This window comes from Heterocephalus glaber, unplaced genomic scaffold (assembly GCF_053883595.1).
Source record: "Heterocephalus glaber isolate CG9 unplaced genomic scaffold, H.glaber_assembly_v1.0 deba00001594, whole genome shotgun sequence".
NCBI classification, from domain to species: domain Eukaryota; kingdom Metazoa; phylum Chordata; class Mammalia; order Rodentia; family Bathyergidae; genus Heterocephalus; species Heterocephalus glaber.
The window spans coordinates 20,531,316-20,557,644 of NW_028258369.1; the positions used below are offsets into that span (position 1 = coordinate 20,531,316).

At 45.5% G+C, this 26,329-nt stretch overlaps 1 protein-coding gene across 2 annotated transcripts in view; it reads right to left on the reverse strand.

Moving 5' to 3' along the window:
- Positions 1 to 26,329, reverse strand: part of Clcn4 (Cl-/H+ antiporter 4) — a 68,262-nt gene that overhangs the window by 29,919 nt on the left and 12,014 nt on the right. For both annotated transcript variants that reach the window (XM_004871031.4, XM_004871030.4), the window contains 4 exons: positions 12,156 to 12,310; positions 9,409 to 9,508; positions 3,680 to 3,867; positions 842 to 964 (listed from right to left, as the gene is read on the reverse strand). In XM_004871031.4, the coding sequence (XP_004871088.1) occupies positions 842 to 964; positions 3,680 to 3,867; positions 9,409 to 9,508; positions 12,156 to 12,299 (555 nt within the window). In that variant the 5' untranslated portion in view covers positions 12,300 to 12,310. The remainder of the gene's footprint in view (positions 1 to 841; positions 965 to 3,679; positions 3,868 to 9,408; positions 9,509 to 12,155; positions 12,311 to 26,329) is intronic.

The window sequence follows — 26,329 nt, forward strand, 5'->3', positions numbered from 1 at the left end:
GAAACAAGACCAAGTTGAATATTTCCTGTGTTCATCTTTTAATTATTCCAGCCCTTTCTGTGCATTGCCTGGACCAGTGTCGTTGTTGGAAAGCACCAAACAGGATGTCAATCTATTGCCATAATCAACCTGTAACTCTGTCTTCAAACTCACTTTCTTCACTGTCTATGAGAACTGCTGAAGCACTGACCCGAAGGACAGCTAAACTCCACTGAGTAAAATGGAAACACAAAAACTTTTATCGTGACTTCTGGCTAAAATTTGTGTTGTCTGGGCCTTTTCAAGCATCAGCTCGATTATCATTATTGTGCCCACAGGTTCTCCCAGGTTGAAATTCAGTCTCAGGCATCTCTCTTGATTGATGAGATCACTCCCCTCAGATGCTGGTTACATGAAAGTGCTGACACATTTTTGACTTTGTTCACATCACATCATAGATGCACTTATGAGTTATTGCAGTGCCACATTTATGTGGGTGGTTAATGAACTCTGATTCCACAGGCTTTAAGAGTTAAGCCTGGTTTCCAAAGACAGAGTTTAATCATCTGAGAAGCAACAGAGCAAAAACCTTGAATACAGCATACTAATCCTGAAGTCAGACTGCTGGGTTCAACTTGAAGCTTACCAGTTTGGTGATCTTGGGCAAGTTACTTAACATGTCTGTGCTTTAGTTTCCTCGACTATTAAATGAAGGCTAATAGCGGCCTACCTCATAGGCTCATTGTGGGGATTAAATTAATTAACAGGTGCTAAATGCTTGAAACTGGGCTTGGCACAACAATGCTACAGAAGTATTTGCTATTCTTATTATTGGTACAAAAGAAATTCAGCCACAACTCACCTCGGGTATACCAGAGCCACAGGCATATGGTGCAAATACGCGCACCAGTGAGACGGCCAAAAACGCAAACAGCAATGCCCACAGGATGTACATTAAGTAATTCAGAATGTAAGCGCTGGCACCCTAAACAATAAACACAAAATAAGGAAGAAAACATGAGCCACAGCAGACTCAAACAAGATACCCAACCCCACCCCTCCACCAGAAGAGTGAAGCTTTGATGGGATTGAGCAGGTTTGTCCCTGCCCTGCACAAACAAAAAGGCCAGTGTGGATTTTATCAGCTCTCGCTATTGCTACAGTCACTACACACAAACAGCACTGGGTCCTCCACCAGGAGCTGTTTACACAGACCTTCTACCAGGTGAATCTTAGCAGTAATGAAAACCCTGAACGATGCCGGGGTATAATCGCCACTTGCACTAGAGTTAATAAAAGGCGTGACGCAGAAAACTCTGCCCCCAAGACTGGAAGACTTGTTTTGTCTTGTCTGCGGTGGGTTGGTCTCCCTTAGCTTTCATTACGGCCACACCCATGCCACAGCAAGCAAGCTCACAACCAACAAAGCAACATCACAACTGTGTTTCAGAGCCCAGCTCCCCAGGTGCGGTCTGTGGTGCGGTCTCCTCAGCAGCATAGCATCACCTGTGAAACACAGACACCGTCAGCCCCACCCCAGACCTGCTGAGTCAGACACTGCAGGCCGAGGCACAGCTCAGTGTTTCTGCAGGCCCTCCAGGAGAGTCTGACACATACTACTATCTGAGAGGCACTATTAGAGGTGCTATTAGAGGCTTGATCGTCTCCTTCTGCGTAATTCACGGAGCCACTTACTCCACATGGTCTGATCTGTGGAGGACGTTTTTTCTGAACCAAACACACAGTCTGGGGTCTTCCAGGTCAAGGACTGATCTGCTGAGTGAGGACCTCATTTCTCTAGGCCTCAGCTTCTTACAGCCATCTGGATTACTCAAGGAGGGGAGGGGAGATCACCTACAAGCCAGTCCATGGCTGAGCCGCATGTGTGCCTATTAAATGCAAAAACACATTCTTGGAGAGGCTGCTGCAAACATATATATTTACACCCTATGTGGTGAGATGTTGGACTGAGGAATACCTTCCACCCAATTAAACATGTACTTTTTCGGAGGCTAAAAATAAGTTCTCACTCTTGTGAACAGTAATTCTTCGAATCAAAGTATAAATCTTAAAACTAGTTGAAAAATTAGATGACCATATCCCCCCCCCGCAAAAAACCCCACATATTCCAAGTAGGAGAGAAGAAATAAAATGTGGCACCCAGCCAATTTAGCCTGCCCATTTCCATCAGCCCAAGTAGAGAAATTCTTTTTGGAAGTAATGGAGAGCACTGAGAACATGTGAGATTTCAAGATCCCTGTCTACTTCTGGGATATGAAGGAACACATTTTCAATTCCACTGAGAAAGAGGTTTAGCAAAATGGTGAGATGCATTCCAAATGTCTTCAGCTGTAGTACGTCAGTCAGAAAAAAAATGTAGGGGAGGAAAGTTATATAAATAGATTACAGAGATCCTCCAAGCATAGTTCTAGCAAGGACAGTCCTCCCATTGCCCTTAATGTGAAGCCTGATCACCTGGCTTCCCTCTCCTGGTTTTCTGATGCATCCATGACCTGAGCCATTGGGTAAGCACTAAATTCAGATAGAAGTTAACCCTTTCCTGAGCTAAGATTTGTATAAAGATGTGAGGCTCTGATTGCCATGAAGGATCCACTGGATCTATAGGTCACCACTATATTCCCTGTATAGGAGACATTGTCTTCATAGGAGGCCTAGGAACATCTTCTCTAATGTGATCAGAAAATGCAATGGGAGATGGTGACGGCAACCAGTGAGATGCCACTTCACACTCACTAGCACAGCTATAATCAAAAACAGATACTAATGAGGGTTGGCAAGAAGAAGAACAAATTTGAACCTTCATACACTGCTGGTGGGAACGTAAAATGGTGCGCCTGCTTTGGAAAACATTTTGGCAGCTCCTCAAAGGTTAAACACAGAGTTCCCACTTGACCCCACAGTTCCATTTATACCCAAGAGAAACAAAGCATAGTCCCACAAAAAAGCTTGTAAATAAATGTCCATAGCAACATGAATCACAACAGTCAAAAAGTGGAGGCAACTCACATTCATCAGCTGATGGACAGGTAAATAAAATGTGGCCTATCCACAGAATGGAAGGTTAGCCAGCCATGAAAAGGAAGGGGGTACTGATTCATGCTACGTACAACATGAAGAAACTGGAAATACGCCAAGGGACCCAAAGTCCACATGTTGCATGATTGCATTTATGCAAAATATCCAGAAGAGGCAAATCTATACAGACAAAGCAGATAAATGCAGCCTGGGGCTGGCAGGTTGGGGGAACATGGGAGTGACTGCTAATGGGTGCGGCGTTTTTTCAGGGGGAGGGGATGAAAGTGTTCTAAAATTAGATTGTGGTGACAGTTACACAACTCTGTAAATGTACTAAAAACCACTGAATTATACACGTTCATTGAAGGACCATATAAATAACATATTTCTCTTTAATTCGAAGGTATAGAAACAACTCTGTTTCTTCAGCATGATTGAGAAACCACCTTTAGTAAGAAGAAACCAAACACAAGGCTTATGACAATACTGAATGCATGTGGAGCACATGAAACAGCACGGAAGGCCTCTCCAAGTGAAGTGTGAGTAGCAGCATCAGAGCTGCAGCAAACAAGACACACTAGCATTAAGCCCGGGAATACTCCTGGAGGCAACAGCACGGTGCTCCAGCAGGGGGCCCCAGCCAGGACCCCATGCAGACACCCACCTCTGACTGATTCACCAGCAGTTCTGACCACTTCTGCCACAGAGGACACTTGTCCCTGTCCTCAAAAGTGGTTTCATTGGAGGTCCAGCAGCACTGCTCGTGGCTGTACCAGAAGGCAGACAGGCAGACACCCTCCTTCAGATCAGTCATCCAGTCGACAGCAAGATCTATGACACCAGCCAAGGTGCCTAAAAGAAAAATTGAAGCCCTCAGATGAATGCCGTATGCAGAGAATGAATCCACAGCACAAGGTGCCATAGGTACCCAGCAGCTACCAGGGCTTACAAGCATGCCAGGGGGCTGCAGCCAACATGGGAAGTTTCTTTCATTCACTCGCAAGTCATCTGAACATTTATGGTGTGGGCAAGGCAGTGTCCAGCTCGATGGGAGAAAGAAGGGTTCAATGGCTTAAATCGGATAAGGGAAACATAAGCATGACACTCTTCTCTCAAGCCACTGGGGCTGAGGGACTTTGGTCATTCATCCCTTTCCAGATGTTTAAAATAGGAATATCCACCGGGAAGGACAGAACCCCTTGTGGCTGCTGAAGCAGGACCCCGAGGTCATGATGGCGTGGACAAAATGGAGGCACAGCAACTCTGCCAGCCTCACACTCTAAACGAGTAAAGCTCTGCCACCAAATGGGTACTGTATTTGAGGAAACCTTCATTAGAACTTTCTGAACTTCGAAAATTATACATAAAGGCTTTGAGCGTCTGTAAAAATAAAAACAAAAATGTAAAGGCTAACGGAAGTGGAAAAAAATAGAAAGTGCAGTTGAGTGGGCCACAGGAAGCTCCCAGTCCCCTAGAACTACCCACTGTAGCCTGTTATGAAGGCAGGGCATGTTTTCAGACTTTAATTTTTCAAACCTCTACCGGACCGTTATTACAGTAGTCATCCTGCATCATCCCCAACGCATTCACGTTAGCATTCTTTCCCCTCTACAGTTGGAAGCTGTCCACCTAGGTTCAAGAACCCTTCCCTTCTTCGGCCTGGATCTCCCCCTCCTCCTGCTCAGGGCCTTTGTTCTTACAATTCCCCGCTTCCTCCTGTATCTTCAACCCCTCCCTCTCTGATGGCTCCTTCCCATCAGCATTAAAAACAAAATAAGCCCTCCCAGCCCCACCACCACCACCAGCCGCCATCCTATCTCTTTCCTTCTCTTCTCAAACTCACTTCCCCTCCGTCCATCCAGGGAATCCCATGCAACTAAGAGCAACAGCCTGTGTGCTCAGAACTCATCTTCTGGAAAAGGATCGGCAAGCCACAGCCCATAGGTCGAATCTGGCCCACTGCCTGTTTTTGTAAATAATGTTTTATTAGAGCACAACTCTACCATTCACTTATGCGCTGACCATGGCTGCTTTCATGCTACAGTGCAGCACTGAATGGGTGAAAAAAGAACTGCATGGCTAACAAAGGTGAAAATATTTACTCAACTGGCCTTTTACAGAAAAACTTTGCCATCCCCAGTTTCAAGCTTCCCATCAGCATTAGACACTGCTGGTCACTCTCCTTCTAGAAACAACTCTTCCTTTGACTTCCACACCATTAAACTCTCCTGGTTTCCTCTGTCTCTCCTGATCATTCCTACTCTACTGTCCGACATCTAAAAGGTGCTCCTCAAAGCTAAAAACCCTAAACCCTTGTCTCTTTTTATTTTGTGCTCTCAACCTTGCCAACTCTATTTGTGTCCTTCTGTTTGCTACTGATCTACAAATGTACATCAGTAGCAAAAAGAAGGATATGAATAGCTACACAGTCCAGCTACCAGCCTCCAATGCCCACTGCAAACATCACCAATCAATTGTGACAGTCGTTTGGATTCCCCTTCACAACCTTTTGACATGCCCATGGCAGACTCCACTAATTCATCATGACCATTCTGCTAGACTCACTCTCACAAGCCTTTTTAATAGAGCCACAAAAATCAGTGACCAAGAACTGTCATAAGAATCAAGTCTAATTGCCTCTTGGGTCCCTGGATATCTCCGCTCCAACTCAGTGTGTCCAATGCTGAACTCAAGCCTCTCCCTCCCCACCTGAGCTTTGACTAGCTGAGCAAAGAGCCCTCCATCCAAGGACGTGTGCCAACTGCAAGCCTAGTGAAGTGCTCCCTGTCTGAACAATCACCACAGCTTTGCAAGTCCACTTTGGAAAGCTCTCTTGAGTCACGCCACTGCCCTCCTTCCCCCGGCCTCTTCTGCCATTCTGACCACCATTTTGGAATCACTTTGGGCTGGACTGCTGAAAGTGCTTCCTCTTCATTCCCCTGCCCCAGCCTTACTCCCATACAATGGCTTCTGCATACTGTGGTGACACAGGCTTTCAAAAATGCCACTCTGACCCTTCCCACCAGCACCAGCACCACCACCACCTACAGAAAACCATGCCATGGTTTCCCATTGTTCTTCGGAGAGCACCCAAATCCTCAGCAAGTCTTTGTCCCTGACAGCTGACCCCTCTTCACTCTCCAGCTTCACCTTTTTCTATGCCATGCCCACTCCATGTACCTGGAACGTACCAGGTCCCCTCTCTGCACATTGGCAAGCACTGCCCTCCTTCACCGAGCAATCTGCTATTCATCTTCCAGACTCCAGCACTTCTATCACCTCTTTAGGAAAGTCTTCCCTGATCTCCTAAGTCTGAGTTAGGTGGACTTCCCAGGATCGTTGTGGCTGCCTGCTCTTTGCCTGGTACCATACCTCACACATGGTGGTATGATGTACCATGATGTACCATGGCTTAGAAATATGCATGTTTTTGTGGGTGCACACACGTGTGTTTGTACTCCCAGCAGTTTATAAGTGGTGGGGGGAAAGTTCTGTTGACTGGTTTTTGTACCATAGTGGGGATCAGGCCAGTCATCCAGACCCTGTGTTCACTCCAAGTTGCCACAGGCCCTATCTGCCCTGTCCATGTTGTATCCACGTCAGGTACACAATTAGAACTATATATCCATGTTGAATAAATGAGGGCAGTATGCAAATGAATGAAAAATCAGAAAACTCAGATCTATTCATTTGCTCAAGAGCTATTTAATGAGCACCTACTTACTGTGTGCCAGTTACTGCTCCACACCCTGTGGACGCAGAAGTGAGCAAAGTAGCCCCAAGTCCTTGCCTGCACAGAATTGTACCCTGTAGGGGGAGGAGATGCTAATAAAACTAAGTAAACAAATTAGGGGCTCTGTTTGAAGGCAATAGGTGCTAGAGAGAAAATACAGCACCCTAATGGAGTAGCCAAGTCAGAAAACAATCTAGAAGTTTCTCAGAACGTTAAATACAGAGTTTTCGTATGTCCAAGAAAAATGAAAACATTCATCCACAAAAATACTTGTATACAAATGTTCATGACAGCATTGTTCAAAATAGCCAAAAAGTGGAAACGACCCAATTATGCATCGATGGACGAAAGGATAATACTATTTTACAATAAAAAGGAATGAAGTACTGACATGTTACAACTGAAACACCGCAGAAACCACATAGTGTATGATTCTATTTAAATAATATGCTCCGAATAGGCAAATCTATAGGAACAGAAAGTAGATCTGTGGTAGTCTTGGGCTGAGGGGGGAGGCCAGCCCTTGATAGCTAAAGGGTGCAAAGTTCTTTTAGACGTGATAAAATTATTCTAAAATTGATCACGGTGATGGTTGCACAGCTCTTATGAATACCCTAGAAACCACTGGATTGTACATTTAAATGGGTAAGTCGTATGGTATGTGAGTTACATTTCAATAAAGCTATTGCTTACATAAATACAAACAGCGGGTGAGGAGGACAGGCTCAGAGAGGAAGGCATGTGATTTTAGAGATCAGAGAAAGCTTCAAATGGAAAATATTTGAACAAAGGCCTGGAGAAGGTGATGCAGGGGGCCCACAGATATTCAGGGGCAAGACTCAATGATCACCCCAAATTCCATCCTTTTTCTTTCATTCATCACATTCTGTACCCAGTCTTCCTTGCTAATTCTAGTTCTGTGGTTGGCCCTCAGCTTTGTTCTGTGGCACAACAGTGCCACCTAGTGGTGGCTCTTGATACACATTCTATAGAAAAGCTGCTAGATGGCTCCATCAGAGGGTACAAATAAAATGGTCAGGGGGCTGCTGAGGGGTGGACCGGCCAGGCAGTGGGATGCATGATCCTCTCCACCGCTAGGCCAGCAGTGAAGGGGAACAGATTTCCCTCCAAGTGCATCCAGATCAAAAGATTTAAGTGCGGCGGTGGTGGCCCAGTGGTGAGCGTAGCTGCCTTCCAAAAGAACATTTAAACCACCTTTGTTTTCAGTGTCTTTCCATTTCTTGCCCTGCTGTATTCATCTTCTGTGTCCAGGGAATCTGCCTCCTCTATGATTCTCACCCTTGGCTGCACTTTTGAATCATGGAGAGGAAAGAATGAGGCTTTATTCAATGCTGTTTTATTGAAGCCTGGGCAAGAGAATATTTTTAATTCCCCAAATGATTCCTCCTAAAACGAACGATGGAAATTAGGTTGCAAGTGAGACCAGCTGCATTAAAGATAGCCCAATAGGGCCCCTAGATTAGTCAATAAATCTATGCCATGCTGTTTATTCCGGCAAGACTCCAGAACATCTCTTATTCGTTTCTTCATCCCCCCTATTTATCTCTCCTTCCTAGGAGCCAAGAATGATGATGCATTGTAAGGTTTTATGAACCTCCTCTGCATAAAGGCATCAAAATTCCCAGCAAACCCCCACACAGACACCTTCACAGAAGCAGTCGTGCAAAATTGATAGCAGAACACTGCATCTTCCGGGTCCAGTTCCCTCCCTGGTGGCTGCAATCCTACACTGGGGAACAGTGAGGAAGGAAGAACAGAACTGGAGAAGTGGACAGCCAGCCACTGACTAGCAGGAAGAGACTCCATCCTCCTGCCCCAGGCACGCCTCTTGGCTCTTTGTGGAATACAGAGGTGGACAGGGCAGGAGGAGTCCTTCCCTGGAAACTAAGCCCCTTCCACAGTTATCTCTAGAATTCATGAAAGCTCTCCCAGGAGTCAAAATCCTCCATTATCACAAAATCTTATCTGTCCCATCCTGTCTGCCTTAGATTAGTTTCAGGAATCTGTTTCTAAGAAGTACTGGTACATTTTGTTTTGAAAAGAACAGGTTTTTTTACTCCAAATAGTCATGCACTTACTCTGGAAATATCTACTGTTCCCAAACATGGCACTAGGATTATAAAAGGACGTAGAGGCTCTAAGTCAGAACAATGTAGGGACTGAAGGTATTTCCCTTGGGCCCACCCTAGATCCTGTGCGTGAGTGTCTAGCGTTATTTTGAGGGCCAAAATCCAGTTTATGGATTGCCAGTTGTACTCCTGAAATTTCATGTGGTGCTTCCTGATTGGAGATCATTTTTTTCCATACTTTCTCGACTTCTACATAACCAAGTACAAGGTAATGTAAAAGGTATGTTTTCAGGAAAATTACTGTAGTAAGAAACCGTAGCACCTACCATGTGGAAGGGCTGACCAGCAGGATAATTATAGCTCACCAGGAGCCTATGCTTTGGGCTTGATGATAGATTTTAGGCTAAATATATGGTCGTGTATGTTGCTCTTAGACATTTCAAGTAATAAACCCTTGCGTGGGAAGTAAAAGATAAATTCTTCATATTCCAAATATCCTCCCAAACAGCTGTTGTTTGGGATCCTAGCCGCCCAGCTTTGCCCAGGAGTACTGCATACCCTACCACATACCCGCCAGCAGCCCGATAAGCAGCATCACTACCCATCCTGACCAGGCGTCCAGCAGGCCCTTGATGAACTCCCAGATGGACTCCTTGCTTTTGCTGGTTATCTAGAAACAAAGAGACACAGCAGCTGATGCGAACACATTTCCAAATTCATGCTTCTTTCCCTGAAATGGTTTCCTTGGGAAACAGAGTGGTTGAGAAAATGAATGTAATTAAGCAACGAAATTCCCAGTAACATCATTCTTTCAGTAATGCACCACAATGATAAAATGGGCTTTCAAGTTCACTGAGCAATAAAGATGCCATAATCCAGTATTCTTAAAGAATTAGAATACCAAAACTTCACTTAATTAAAAAAGCATACTGAGTATGATTTACTCTTTGATTATTTAAAGTCCATTCTGAAGTGAGACATTGATTCTACATCACCAGTTTGAATATGAGTTACTACTTTAGTTCACATTGTAAGGTCTGTTCATTAATCAGCATATTTAAGTGGTGGCACACACCTGCAACCCCAGCACTCAGGAGGCTGAGGCAGGAGGACTGCCCTGAGTTTGAAACCCACCTAGGATACACAGTGAATTCATGCCCAGCCTGGACTACATAGCAAAACACTGTCTCAAATAAATAAACAAACAAACAAATGCCTATTCAATAGACTTTATTTGCTACTTTTGTTTTCAAGGTTAATTTTAACAACAAGAAACTTTGAATCAGCTAGCATAGATCATGTTTATCACAGCAAACCGATATGTCTGTGCACGTGGTAAGAACATCCCTTTTCCTCCCATGTTGACAGAACACTTCATTCTGAGGTCATCATTCCCTTCACAACCCTTTAGAGAGGTGGTCAGCGAACACTTTCTGTAAAGGGCCAGGGAGTAAATATTTTGAGCTTTGTGAGTCAAATGGTCTCTATTCCACCTACCCAACTCTGCCGCAGTAGCACAAAAGAAGCCATTAGCAATATGTAAATGAATAGGCATGCCTGAGTTCCAGTGACCTTATTTAATGAACAAGGTGCCAGCTGGCTTTGGGCTGAGAGCCCTAGTTTGCTGATCCCTGCTCTAGAGTGAAGGCTTCCCTGTCTGCCATGTTCCTCCCTGCTGGAGCCAAGAGACTGCATCATCTTGACCAAGCCTTGCTCCCTATGCATCTCTGTTCCTCCTTTCATGCCAACCGTCATGAAATGACGTGACAGTGGCGCTCTGTAACATTCCTCATCCTCCTCTGAAGCAGCTCCCCCACAGACCACTGGCAGCCCCCACATTGTTGGCACCCTCCTACCTTGCCTCTCATGGAGGGAGACCTTGTGAGCAGCCCCCTCCTCGACACTCTCTCCTCCTCTCACTTGGGACCACACTTGGCAGGTTCCCTCTTTCACCTTCAACAGCTTCTTCTGAGTGTCGCTCCCCACATACCCCACCCCAGGGTCCTGACTGCCTGATCCTTCTGCCCAGGCCACCTTGACCGTTTCTAAAGCTTCAACACCCACTTGCATGCCAGGGGCCCCTCGTTCTCCATCGTGACCCTAATCTCATTCTTGAACTGCAGAGTTCCTGCCGCCTGCTTAGCCCGAGCCCCAGCTGCAGGCGAGCCAGGCAGCTTGGTCTCAAAGTATGAGAAACAACATGCACTGGCCTCCCTCTGCTACCCACTGCCACTCTTCTCCTCACTCTCATCAGCCAAGGCATCACACTTGCCTGGCCACCGCCTGGGGCTCCTTGACGCCACTCCATCCCTGCCCTCCAGCCCTCCCCTAAAGCCTGTCAGTGGAGCCACAGAATAGCTCTTCACCCTGTCCTCCCTCTCCATCTGCACTTCATTGCCTTCAGTCAGCCCTTCTTTTTCCTGAGCATTTTTTTTTTTTTGGTACCAGGGATCGAACTCGGGACCTTGTGCTTGCAAGGCAGGTGGTAGAACCACTGAGCTAAATCCCCGGTTCTTCCTGATCTAATTTTTGAGCTTCCTCTTCCTCCCTTCATCTTTATTCAATTCTGTGGCCTTCAACACAAAATATACTCCTCTCCATAGCCCACCTGGTCATTGCCATCACGGATGGCCCCATGGCCTACATTTCCAAACTCTTCCTCGTACCTTCCTTTCACGAATCCACCTGCACACCCTAAGAGCTTTCTGAATTGCCCACGTGTACCATGTTCTTTCATGTCTCTTAAAAAATAAAAAGCCACTCCTGACATTTACAAGTCTTTCCTCCTCTCTCTGCCTAGCAAACTCTTAGTCATCCTTCAAACCCCAACAACAATGAGAAGCCCTACCTTAGCCATCCCTCCTGAATGACCCCAGGGCACCGATTCTTACCCTTATTGTGGTCCATCCCTTATGCCACTGGATGCCAGGCACTGTGAAAATGTGTCTTCACACACACACACACACACACACACACACAATCTCATTCAGTCTTCAAGTACAATTAACTCCATCTTCGTGGGTGAGAAAACAGAGCCCTAGCTATGGCAGCCCCAAAGATGCTCAGCCTGAATGTGTCAGGGGCAGGATGTGCCCTAGATTTACCTGGTTCCAGAGCCCCCCGCTGCCTCCATACCACATTTCCTCAGTACAACAGAGCCTCACACCCAGAGCACCTGCGATCATAATTCTCTGTCCCTATTTCTGCCTCTCTCACTCACCTTTCTCTTCTGAACATAACTGGTGCATGGCACGAGAACCTCCACCCCATGGTGCAGCCATTTGCAGACAGTCCCTTCAGTGCGGTCTTCCACCTACCTTTCTGTGTCTGTCAGTGTCCCGTGACTTTTCCCTCAGCCAATCAATGGTGTGGAAGTCCTCATAAGTCCCCACATCAGGGAATGGCTCATCAAGGAAATCCATCAGGTTTACGGAGCCACTCATCCCTCCTGCACTGACCATACTACTTATACCTGGAGGAGAAAGACAGTGCTTAAAACTGAAGCAGGAAACAAGTCATGGGTTCTGTTTTCTTGTATAAGAGAAATTATTTCAGCATAGGCATCTCTGTTACAATGTAATATAAACACAGCCAGCTCTCATAATTCATTCGTTATGTCTCTTTTTTGCATTACCTGGGATTGAATCCAGGCTTTAACACCGAGCTACATTCCCAGCCCCCACCACCACCACGTATTTGAGACAGGATCTCCCTAAGTTGCTGAGCTGCACAGTTTAGGCTAGAACTTCTGATCCTCCTGCCTCAGCCTCCTAGAGTGCCGGGATTATAGAACTGTGCCACCATGCCCAGCGGCTCATAGTTATAGTCTACAAAGTCACCTCAAACACCGAAATCAGAAAATGCTGGAAGCTGGGTCTGGTGTAATCCCAGCTGCTCAGGAAGCTGAAGCAAGAGAATTGCAAGTTGGAGACCAGCCTGAGCAACTTAGTGAGTCTCTGTCTCAAAATACACAAAGGGTTGGGGATGTGATTCAGTGGTAGTGTCTGCCTAGCGTGCACAAGGCACTGGGTTCAATACCAATGGCACAAAAAAGAAGAGAGAAAATACTGAACCACTGATCCTGAAAGTATTCAGGTTTAAATTCCTGTGAGCCTCTGGTCACAACAGTTTTGTCGGACGATTAAGACATAACCTTGTTTTATGTGTGCTTCTTTTTAAAGACACCTTATTTAGCATATACTGCTGGTTCATTAACATTGAACTCATAGTCAGTGACGCTATTACTCATGCCTAAACAAAGTTTCTGTAACATTTGTATTTTCTCCACAAGGCACAGCACAATCTTCTCACACTTAGGAACACAAGACATCACTGTATTTCAGGGCCACTTTAAATGGCAAAATTACCAACACGAAAGCACAAAAATGCAAAACAAAAGTATGGCACCAAATAAACTGAAAAAGGGGCACTTGTTCACAGTATTGATAGTGGAAACAAAGGCAAAGTGTCACCTTCTGCAACCTCAGCTGCCAGCAGGTGCTTCTGGCAACTCAAACTTTTTGCCTCACTGCACATGCATATGTTTGTAAATGGCCTTGAAAGCACTGTGAGTACTGATTCAGGGCGTTGAATCTGGATCTGGAATGTCTCCTAAAGACTCAGGGTGGCACTGTTGGGAAGTGGCAGAAGCTTCTAGAAGTGGAGCCTAATGGGAGGTCCTTAGGTTACTAGGAGCATGCCTTTAGAGGTGATTGTGGGGCTCCACCCTCTTCCTCTTTTGTGTTCCCACCATGAAATGAGTGGCTTTGTTCCCCGATGTGTTCCTGCCATGATAAACTGCCTCACCACAGGCTCAAAGCAAAGGGGCCAGCTGACCATGGACTGAACCTCCAAGATTGTGAGCCAAAATAAAACGTTTTCCTTGTAAGTTTATTGTCTGAAGTGTTTTTTTACTGTGACAGAAAGCTGACTAATACATCTTAATCAATTTCCTCACTGCTGGGACAAAATACCCAACACGTGCAACTTAAGGGAGGAGAAGCTTACTTCAGCTCATGTTTCAGTCCATAGTCAGACTTTCTCCAGGACAGGACAGTATGGCAGAGGGGCACGGCAGAGGAAAAGTTGCTCACATCATGGTGGACTGGAAGCACACAGCAAGTGGGAAGCCAGGAGTGGAAACACACCCTTCCAGGTTATGCTCCCAATTGCCCACCTCTTCCAACCAGGCAGCTATAAAGTCTTCATTGGACTAATTTGTAGATGAATACAGCACCCCCATAATACATTCACCTCCCCAAAGTTCCATCTCTTCATGCACAAGGCTTTGGGGGGACATTCAAATATAAGCCATGACACTAACACACGGGGTTACAAAATGAGTTTGAGCAAAAAAACAAATTTGCAAATACAAAGCCCATAAGTGAAGATCAACTTTATGCATTTCTGAAAACTCTCAGGTTCTGAAAAAAAAAAAAGGCATCAAAAGGAGAGGGCTGGAGAAGCAAATAATTGGAAGAAAACTGATAACTGATTTCCCTGGGAGACAAAGTGAACCACTGAGGCAGGCAGCCTGTGTGGTTGACATCACGAACATTCCAACATGTACAGTAACAGAACGAAATGCTGGCATAACTTTAATTCACTGATATGAGCCAAAGCAATCTGTAGATAGCAGCTCTCTGCACCAGGGGGCGCCACCCTGTGGAGGGACAAGGGAGGCAGAACATGCAAAGCTAGTGGCACCAAACTCCAGGTGCAGAGGCTCATTTTTAATTTCTCTTAAGATACAGCTAAGAGGGCTCCTGCTGCCAAGGCGGTGGCAAAGTTGAATGTGACTTCCTTTCTTGTCTATGATAACAATTCCATTCCTGCTCTTCGGATTCCTGTTGCCTGGAAAATAATCATAAGTGAATCAGTGCATCTTCTCCATTCTACCACCATCAAAGCCTGATCTGCAAATCACATAGGAGCCCATTTGAGATGTAGAAAATGCTTTGCAACAAGACCAATGCTCACCCAGTTGGCAGAAAAAACAATACACTTTCACAGAGGAGAGAGGTTGGAATATGCACTAAATAAAAATTACTCTGGCAAAGAGTATGGAAATTTGAATTATAGAATGAGGACCACAAAAGTGCCGGAATGGATGGTTAAAAAATTGAAAGTGGCTATAAAAATGTTTGAGTGCAGACTTCTCCCATTGCTTTATATATTTATATATTTGGAGAACTCAACCACGACTCGATGAAACAGAATTTTAATCAAATTGAAAAGTCACTATGGGCAAAGTAGGGTGATCGCCTTACAAGCAATAAAGTGGCCACAATGATTGATTTATTGACCATGTGTGAAACTTGGTTACTTTAAAAATTTCAAAGTCCGAGGTTCGAGCTGTGCCAAGTCAAAAACAATACCCGCTGATGAGTACCCAGGGAAGAATCACGTTGCATAAGTCAGTAGCAACCAATAATATAACCAATAATATAAGGGAAGGAATAAAATTAGAAAGCAGAGATTTCATTCTCATTCTACAAAAACATGATGGCCATAATCTCTTATTCTATGTGGTAAAGAAAGCTGAATATATTTGATGGGAAAAATCAGATGATGAGCTGTTGACCCACAAGGCCAAGCCCTCATTAGAGAAGCTCAGCCAGCCAGCAGATAGAACTGCAGGAACTTGAACAGTCTATTGAAAATGATTTGATTTGACCTGAAATTTAACCAAATCTGTAGTCAAGCAACTCCTCCAGGTAATAATGTTTGAAACAGAAAGTGACTCTGGAGAACAATTACATCTTTAAACTTTGATGGAGCACGGCAAGGGCATGACCATTAGGTACAGAAATGGTAGAAGAAAATAAACAGTATCCAATCTGCAGAGTCTCTGTTGCTTCCTGGGTGACCCAAAGGAAGTGGTGATGTCACTTCTGAGGTTGGGATTAAGAGAAGAGGAGAAGAGACTTAGGGAGGGCCAGGTAAAGAGCAAGAAGTGGGCAGTCGCGTGAGAAAAACAGAAGGGATGCTGTCTGGGATCCACTGAGGAGATGAAAATGGAGGAGGAACTGAAATCTAGACAGCGAGGGAGCAATCGGGATTACTCCCAAGGAATTGCTGAGATATAAACTCAACCTCTGTCAGTTCAATACAAAGATCACCACAAATGGACACAAGCTGTCATCTGCATCTGAAAAGGGGACTCTTCCCCTTTTATCTGTGACCCAAACAGCCTCTCAACTGTTTTTCTTTCTTCTCTCCAGCAGGAACACTTCTTGAGGCCATGGTTTCAAGGAAGAATAGCATCCTAGAGCTGAGTCTGAGATTTTCACTGAGCCTGGATCACTTAGGTCAGGGCTCAGCAAACTGTTGCCCATGGGCCAAATCAGGCTGCCTGGTTTTATAAATAAAATTATATTGGCATACGGTCATGCCTACTTGATTACATGTTCTCTATGGCTGCTTTCATGTTACAAAAGCCGAGATAAGGAGTTACAACAAAGACCACATGCCCCAGAAAGTCTAAAATGTTTATTATCTGACCCTTTACAGAAAAAGTTTGATGACTCCTGATCTATGCAGTAGACTGACTGCAAAAATGGCCCATATCTTCCACCCCATTCTGTATCCATAGTCTTGTTGATTTGATTTCTTCATTAAGACATGGAGTCTGTTTCTCTACTCCCATACATCTCAACTGGCCTATCACATGTGGAAGAAGAGGCAGCTTGTATATACTGAGTCTAGCTCCCAACAGTTGATGCAGCCTCAGCTTTCTTTCTTGAAGAAAGAAAACTTCTGCCCCCACCATGAGAAGCAACCTTGGCTACAGTGGTGGAAGATGACAGATGGAGCTAAGTGAGATCATCTCCATAAGGCCACCCTAGACAGTCTAGGCCTTGCTGACCACAGATTCATAAGTGAGCCCAGCCAAAACCTTTGGCCCAACCTATAGACTTGTGAGAATAATAAATGGCTATTAGGGCTGGGGGTGTAGCTCAGGAAAAGAGTAAGAACTTAGCACGTGTAAGACACTGGGTTCGATTCCCAGCACCAAAAAAAAAAAATTATTCTTTTAAGCCATTGAGCTCTTTGAAGGAGTCGCTATGTACAGCGTCACAGCAATGGGTCACAAATAAAAGTGACTGGACTCAGAGGGAAAGAAAAATGAAGACAAGTCCAACTAACCACAGCAATACAGACCAACTCCAGGGGAAGAGGACTGCAGTGGCCATAGATGGCGAAGCCACAAGCACACACAGAATAGAACAGAATTTTGCCCTAGCTCATGCTGGCTGCATCCTGCCCAACAAGATAATATCCTGCCTATGCAACCATTACCTACCTACAAACGGACTTTGGATGACCCATAGGACACTTATGTCTTTTACCCAATCACTTAAGAAAGTATCTGGGGTTTGGGCACTCAGCATGAAGCCCCCGGGAGCTAGGAAGGATCAAAGTGTTCAACAGCAGTTGATAACAACAGACCCTGTCCAGTAAAATTCCCTTTACCAGAGCCAAGCAATGACAAACATGTGGAAAGGGTGATGGCAACAATGAGGCAACACGTGACTGTGATGTTAAAAAGACTCGACTCGTGGGCTGGCTCACCTACATAATGGGTTCTAGAAGATGAAAGAAAGCAGGAAATCACCCCCATCAAGATCAAAAGGACAGATTGGAAGTATAATTGAGGCTCAAGTAGATATGCAACATGACACCCTAGGCTACTCAGGACATCTAGGACCAAAAGGTCAGGCAGAAACCCACACTCTGAATATGCTGTTCCCTCTACCTTGACTAATTTTTTCCTCTTCTATCTAAAAAGCTCCTGTTCATCCTTCAGAACTCCGCTGTGCTTCTCCACATCTGCGGAACTGCATTAATTTCCCCAGGAAGAGTTGGTGACATCCTCCTTGGCCTTCTCAAAGCACTTTCTTACAATCAGAACTTCTAATTACATCATGGCTACAAATACCTTCCCACTCTCCCATCATCCTGTGCGGCCATGAGCAACGCACTCATTTCTGCACATCCACTGCTGGACCTGGCATGGAGTCAATGTTCAGTAACAGGTTTTGAGTGTATTTAAATGCATGCATATCTCCGAACCACCGGGGCAACAAAGGCAAGGCCCCTTACACAAGTTTGAGTTTTGCTTCCCAGGAAAAACAAGACTTCTGAGCTAAGGACCAGGCTATGTACTACTGTTTCCTCACAGAAAAATAGACTTCTCACACACCTGGAATCCCAGCATTCTGGGAGGCTGAGGCAGGAAGGTAGCAAGTTGGAGCCCACCCTGGGCAACTTAGCGACTTAGCAAGATCCTGTCTCAAATAAAAAAATAAGAAGAGCTGTGGACTGTAGCCTAGTGGGAAGGCCCTGGGTTCATTCCCTAGTGAAATGGAAAACTCAAAAGACAGAGCAGACTGGCAGTCTCAAAGCATGGCAGAGGCTGACAGTCTCAAGGCTGACAGACTAAGGCCTGCCTCTCCTGCTAAACCCACGAAGGTCACTGTGCCCAAAAGATGAAACACAGCTGCCTACCTCCCTATGTCTTAAAGATAAACTGTAAAAGCAACATTACTTCCATCTCCCTACCCTTTGCTAAGTTCTGCTTCTGTAAAATTCTGCTTGCTCCCCCGCCCTGGCTAAATAACAGATAGATATGAGAACAAACTGTAGAACGGGGCTCAGACTAGAAGGTGACCTCCAGTGGGCCCGCTAGCTAGCAAATAAACCTCCCTTTCTCTTCAATACTCTGAGTGCCGCTCTCTTCCTTGGTCTGCCTGCCCTCTGAGTACCACTTTATTAGTACCACCAAAAAAAGGAAAAAGAAAAGAAAATAGGCTTGTGACAATTGGGTGAGTAGATATAAGTAAAGCGCTCAAAATTACTATTATGTGACTATTCTTATGACTCCATGTTCAGCCACGTCTTTTGAGAAGCAACTATGAAAAATGAAACACGTCCTTCCCCTTGTGCGTTGGAGGTTGCAGAGCTGCCATTCTTTTCACCTGCAAAAAGACCCAAACTATTTGCAAACCTGAGCCCCATAGCTGACTTTGCCTGTAGCCAGCTGTGGGACCATGGGAAAGGGTCTCCCGACTGCCACAGGCCTCAGTCTTCTCATTCATAGAAAGAGTGGTCCAAGGACCCTTCCTGCTCTGGAATTCTGTGACTATAAAAAAATGAGCCCAATGGCTAGAATTCATGCTGCCAGTCAGGAGAAGCGGATCAAATGTCAGACTTTCTTTGAGTGCCAAGTCAGTCTTCATCATGGTCTGTAATTCATCTTTCCAGAAAAAAGCAGAATCTGTTTCATTTTTCCAGAAAGAAGCAGAACCTGTTTGCACTTAAGGGCCCAGAAGTCCCAGAGTTCACCACACTGGAGTGATTATGCAGGTTCTAACTCAAGGCAGTGACGATAGGAGAGGTGCTAAGAGCACCTGCTATATCAGCAGCCCCTCATGTTTCTCACGGTGTCTCTGCCCTTTTTCCTTCCAAGACAACTGTGCATATCAGTGTGACTGTGGCTATAAAATAAGAGTGGTAGCAGCTCTCCATTGCAGACCCCGAAACACAGTGGTGGACAGGAACAATTATCTTAGGTTTTTGTCTCCTGGTACTAGGGTTGGACTCAACTCGGTGACATCCTTCTCACTGAAGGTTTCTCGCAAGGCTATGGTCACTATGCAAAGTGGTAAAAACACTAAATGAGAGATTTGCATGAATCCTGTCAGGCTTTGTGACCTCCAATGTCTCTCTCTGACCTTCATCACCCTCCACTCCCAAGCCAGGACTCTGGAATGGGCTGTGTCTCCACAGCTCTCCCATACCTTCCCCAGCACATGCCAGAGCCTGCAAGTTAGTAAGTACCTGCTCCTTCCACCCTCTTGGGGGCAAGTGACCCTTTTTTTCACTTATCAAGACTATTCATGTCTACCACAGATAATGTTCAGGCATGTGGGGCTTCCCAGAAATGTCAGGGCTATCTTCACTGTCAGCTGTTTTCATCCATCATTACAGAGCAGAAAATTGTAAGTTATATACTGTTCAGTATCAGCAAAATAAAAACACTGGATAATCAAAAGCAATCAACATATCTGTGACCATTATTGCCCGTAATACCTAGAAGTGGAGACCAAAAAGTATAACTCCAAAGAGACTGATAAATATATAAGGAAAGACCCCTACAGGTAAGTGATGGAGTCTTTTTCTTTTTTCTGAGACAGCTAAGTGGTCCAGGCTGGCCTTGAACTCTCTCTGTTGCTCAGGCTGGCCTCAAACTCACCATCTCCAGCCTCAGTCTCCCAATGCCCAGCTACAATGGAGTCTTGCAATAGGTCGCAAGGAAGCAACTGTCCTTGCTGGGCAATGGCAATATGCAGCGATAGCTACTACAGAGATTCCCATTGCTTTCCCACCAGACCAGAAAGCAAGGAAATGGGAGTGGAGTTGGACATGATGACGGGGAAGGTCCAGGAAGCGAGTTATCTATGACCTGTCCTTTTGTCCTGTTTTGCGGAGAAATGCAGTTTTAGTAAACAAAAAGAGCAAATCTAACATGCCCATTCTAGCTGAATTCTACAAACTGCTCTGCGCTACTCGAATGACAGTGGACAGGTCTGGGATACCGGGTGTAAGGGCCAGGCCTTCCCTCTGTCAGCCTTTGAGTTATCTACAGTTGCGAGAGCAGCAGAAAGTGTGGACAAGGTGGCCACTGCCTTGGGACCTTTTCCCAATTGTTTCCTTCTCCTCTTTTCTTTTTTCTTTCCCAGTACTGGGGACTCTAACCCAGAGCCTTGTGCATGCTGTGCAAATGTTCTACCACGGAGCTGCATCCCCAGCCCTTCTTCTTTTATTTTGAGACAAGGTCTCACTAAGTTGACCAGGCTGGCCGACTTGTGATGCTCCTGCCCCGCCTCCCAAGCACCACCATGCTTGGCTTAAGCATTTGGTCTTAAGGATATAATTCAAATATTGTACTATAAATTTCACCTTTTCAAAGTATACGATTTAGTGGTTTGGAAATATACACAAACTTGTACAATTATTGTCATTACCCAATTCCAGAACATTTTTAATCCCCCCTAAATGTAAGTCTGTACCCATTAGCAGTCACTTCCCTCTCCAGTCCCCAGATAACTACTATTCTATTTTCTGTCCATGGATTTGCCTGTTCTAGACATTTCCCACGAATGGAATCATGTGATTTGTGGCCTTTTGTGCCTGGCTTCTTTCTCTTAGCACCATGGTTTTGAGATTCATTCATGTCATAGCATGTGTCAGTGCTTCATTCCTTTTTATTGCTGAATAACATTCCATTGTGTGACTGTATCCTATTTCATTTGGGTGTGTTTGGGGTTGTTATGAATGATCCTATTAAGAATATTTGTAGCCGGGGATTTAGCTCAGTGGTGCCACCGTCTGCCTTCCAAGCACAAGGTTCCAAGTTTGATCCCTGGTACCAAAAAGAAGAGTGTAGAAGCCTTTGCGTGGACATATATTTTCATCAGCCTTGAGTATATGCCCAGGAGTGGAATTGCTGCGTCAGAAAGGAACTCTATGTTTAACCTTCTAAGTAGCTGCCAGATTGAAATCACTTTCTTTTCCAGGTCAAGGAAGACAATGTGACCAGCTCCCAGCAGCCTCCTTGTGGACTCTCCAGTCCTCACCCTGCTGCTAATGGTAAACACCATCCATCCTGACTGTCACACCATAGACTACTGTGGCTTGTTTCTGAGCTTTATATAAAAGGTATCTTGTGACTGGCTTCTTGTGTTCTCTCTTAGGTCATAAGGTCTGTCCATGTTGTTGAGCACAATTACTATTCGTTCATCCCCCTTCCTTAGAACAGGGGCCAGCAAATTCTGTTGAGGGCCAGGAAGTAAAGATTTGATGCTCTGTGGGCCAGATGGTCTCTGTTGGAACTACTCATTCTACTCTGTGTTGTCATTTGAGAGCGGCCAGAGACCATATATGAATTAATGACCGGGACTCCATTTCAATAAAAACTGCAGTTGTGCACACTGAAGTTTGAAATTGAATATGAGTTTCCTTCTTTTTCATTTCTGCAGCCATATAAAAATGTACAAAGCATTCTTAGCTCATGAGCCATATAAAAGCAGGTGGTGAGCTGGACTTGGCCCCTGGGACAATGCCCTTTGCCAAGTCCTCTGTTCCGTGTTATTTGACGGTAGGAATAAGCCTGAACATGCTTCTCTGCTCTCCTGAGGATGAGCATTTGGGTAATTTCCCTTTTGGAGTCACTGCACAGCGTGCTGCTACCATTTTTAACACCACTCATAAAATGCTGTGGCCTTCCACCTGTCCTCTCCTCTCTGTGCCCAGCAGTGGCCAGGTGCCACCAGAACCTGACAAATTTTATGCCAGTAGGGCCAGGGATTTAGCTCAGTGGTTTCACCACCTGCTGCGCAGGCTCAAGGACCCGAGTTCGATCCCCGGTACCAAAAAAAAAAGAGAAAAAAAAAATTTTATGCCAGTATTTCCCTCCCAAATCTCACCATGCCATATTATTTTCCAACTTAACTAAACACAAGATGACTTGGACAGACAGAATAGAAAGACATCATTCACAGAGATTAAGTTTCTGATCGGCAAGGAAGGCGGGCTGTCACCGGCGAAGTACCAGCTGCATCCTCAGTCAGTGTAGGCATGGGAGAAACTGCTACTAGAATCTCCTCTGGGCCTCACAACCCTTTGGGGAAAACTGGCTACCTTTCTCCTTCCCATCATACTAACTGAAATGACAGGGCTTAGCAAGGGGAAATACTTTCAGCTTTGTGGACCAAATAATCTCTGTGGAAATTATTGCATTCTATCCTTATGGCTCAAAGCAGCTGCAGGCAATATGTAAATGAAAGGTCTTGCTGTGTGCCCATAAAACTTACCAAAACAAGTAATGGACTGGATTTCATGTGTAGGCCACAGGTTGCTGGCCCCTGCTTTATACCACAAACATTTATGGGGCATTTGCTACCCGCCAAGCCCTTGTCAGAGGCACTCGAATACTTACAACCCTCACTTACCAACAGAATCAGCCATAAATAAACCATTGTAATTCAGTGGGACAAGCACAAAGGTAAGTAGCTATGGTCATTCCTCCCAGGATATTTAAGAGAGGCAATGAGGTCCCAAGAGCACAACTAATGGACATCACTAGCAACATTTCAACCTTGAAGTTTGAGAAAATGAAAAGCAGTTCCTAATACACACACACACACACACACACACACACACACACACACACATTCTGAAGTTTCTATGAGATTCTACAATCAAAAAGACTCTCCAAATAATTGGATCTCATAAGTGCCAGAGACCCCTGTAGTCAGGTTCCAGTCCCCACCTGCCCAGTATACATTGCAGGACTGAGAAACAGAATACACCGAGACAGAACTAAGAGAGAAAAAGCGGGGTGCCAGGACGACCAATGCCAGTGCAACCAACAAAGGTGCCGGACAGTCCCGGGCACTGACTTTTATTGGCAGTCAATCGGGGTAAATGCGACCTGTGGTTTCTATGGAAATTAATGTAAACGAGGCTCATAAAGGACAAGACAAAGCATTCTCAAATTAGGAACAGAACTGACAAAATATATGGATGTAATTAGAACATTGTCCTTCAAGTCTGAAGGTTTTCGTTGTGGGAACGGAATCTGGGTGCGAGTTACCCTGTCCTCCTCTGTAGGCTTCGGCCAGACTCACTTCTATAAACAAGCCAGTTGTGGGATTAACTCTTTACAGCCTGCCTTGGGCATAATCAATATTACGGTCCTCTGCACATAAGGCTTCCAGATTCCAGGTTTCTTGGCCTATGAATAAAAATCTGATCACACCAAAGCTCTAGTTAGAGGCTACACCACATAGCCGGAGGAGAGTACATCACACTTAGAGACAAGCCTTGGTCTGAGAGCATCTAAACATAAATATGCAAAAAACTTCATTTTGTACAGATATTCCAGAAGCTCCAAGGACTAATCACAAGCAGCCTTTAAAAGATCCTTTTCTTGCACCCTCTGTGGGTTACATGAGGGTCTGAGCTCAGGGACAGGTGTCTGGTGGCTGCCAATTTTGTGGTGCTGGCAGCTCCTGTAAAGGTCACCAGGTTGTGTGGTCTCAGAGTGTCACTGCATCATGTGGCCACCAGATGAAGCTCCCCAGAGTGTACTGGTTCCACTCCTGCTGGTCCAGCAAGGCCATGCAAGGACTGCCTGGGCTTTTCTTCGTCTTCTTCCAACTTGAAAGTCCTCCTCCCTACCCTGTCCTGCCCACTTGTGGCCCTCCCCTTGGCCTTTTGACCTTCAGCTGTAGCTCCTGCCTCAGGTCACCAGAACTACATACCTGCATGGCCACTGCTCCAGCTCTGCCCTGGGGAACCATGGCCAGCCTAGGTCCCACTCCAGCCCATGGCAGTTTCTCCGTCACCTTCACTGGCTTCTCTTCTGTCCACTCTCTCACTCATTCCAAAAGATGCTTGCAATGAATGACTTTTAAACAGAGACTACTGAGCAAAGGAATCCAGGCTCATCAGAATCCACAGTGTGTGAAGCACTTACGTAATGTTCAAAAACAGGCAAAAGGAAGAAATGATTATCGAGAATGCAAAACTATGTGGTGAACTGACAGAAAAGCAGAAACACAAGCACAATAGAAGTCAGGGGAGAAACAGGGACAAGTGACAGATGGGGATAGAGGATGCCAGCCATGGCAACTTTCTGTTCTTGACCTGGGCAGTAGGGTGACAGCACACACATGTAACAATTCATTAAACTACACAGCAGCATGTAGGGTGGTCCAGGAAGAGGTTGGAGGGCTGACCAAAGAGGTTAAAAGAGGGCCACGGGGTGGGAGTTCAGAAGTGCCTGGGCTCTGCAGTCCCACGTGGATGTGTCATAAGCTCTGCCCAGCTGCCAACAGCCAGGCCAGCCGATGCCCAGCTCCATGTTCCCAGACAAAAGAAGTGAGCCAGAGCTTACACGGAAAGAGGACGCCCCAGACTGCTTTGACTCAGGCCCTGGGTCTCTGTGTACACAATGTGGCAGGCTTAAGCACTTCACTCCAGTACAAATCAGTGGCTATTTGCAAATTATATAACAGTGTGTTGTTCTCTTAATCTGCTTATATAGATGGAGACAAAAAAAAAAACATTTTTCCAAAACTGTTTGAGGCCGTAGCAAATATTTCTTTATCTGCCTATTCACACTGCTCGGAATTGAAGCAACGAGAGGCAATGAGGTCCTCATTTCCATTAAAAGTGGAAATGTTTAAACGTAACAAATGGATCATGCCTGCAATTCCAGCACTCTTGAACAATGAAATAGGAGGGTCACAAATTTGAGCCCACATGCTCACTTCAGCAGCACATGTACAACAAACTTGAGCCCAGTCTGGACAACTTGGTGTCTAGGTTTAAGAGACCCTGTCTCAAAATAAAATTTAAAAAATTGAAAAAGGGCTGGGGATTGTAGCTCAGTGTGAAGGCCCTGGGTTCTGTACACACACACACACACACACACACACCCCACCACCACCACCACCACCTTCCCATCTCCCCGCAATGGGCAGACATCAAAAAGCAGTCTGTACCTGCGGCTCTCACTGTACCTCCAGGCCCAGCAATGCTCCATACCAGTCACTCCTGCCACATCCCAAGGAGGTCAGAGGGAACGCTTAACCTTGATCTCTCCACCCACAGTTGTAACACAGCCACATGATCACATGCATGTGAACTGCCCTGCACACATGGTTTTGTTGCCCCTACCCAATTTCTAGAATAAAGACTGCATCTGATGCTGCCAGTGGTGCACTCATATTGCTCAAAACCTTCTGGTGAGCTCCAGCTGCTTTCCAACAATATCTCTGTGGCTGACATCATTGTTTTGGGACCCACGGAAGGTGGCTCAGCTCACATGATACACCCTACATGTGCCATTGGGAGCAGGTATAATCAGTGGCTTACAAGGTCAGCTCCTGGCTAGATTCCAGGAATTTAGGTTTGGGGAGGGTCCCTGCCATGCCCGGAGCCAATAGGAATAGCACACTGTGCCTAAACTGTACAATTAATATGACTTATTTAGAGTGCCTGCTTTCCTTCTAGGAGTCTGAAATTTGGATATATGCTAGGCAGACAGTGCCTATGTGGCAAATAAAAATTCTGGGCGCTGCTGAGTCTTTAACTAGCTTTCCTGATGGTGACATTTAAACTCATCCTGGGAGGAATAAAGGGTGTCCTGCCTGACCCCAGAGGACTCTTGGAAGCATGCGCCTGGTTTCCTGTGGACTTTGCCTCGTGTGCCTTTTCCCTTTGCTGATTTTGCTCTGTATCTTCCGCTGTAATAAATCATAGCCCTGCGAGCCCTCCTGGGAAATCACCAAAGCCAGAGGTGAGCTTAGGGGCCTGTGACTTGGGACGCACCATTCGCTAGAGTTTGCACAGTGCTCACCCACCACGTATGAGATGCACTTGCCTGCTCCCTCCTTTGCACTCTGCTCCCAGGAGTCCC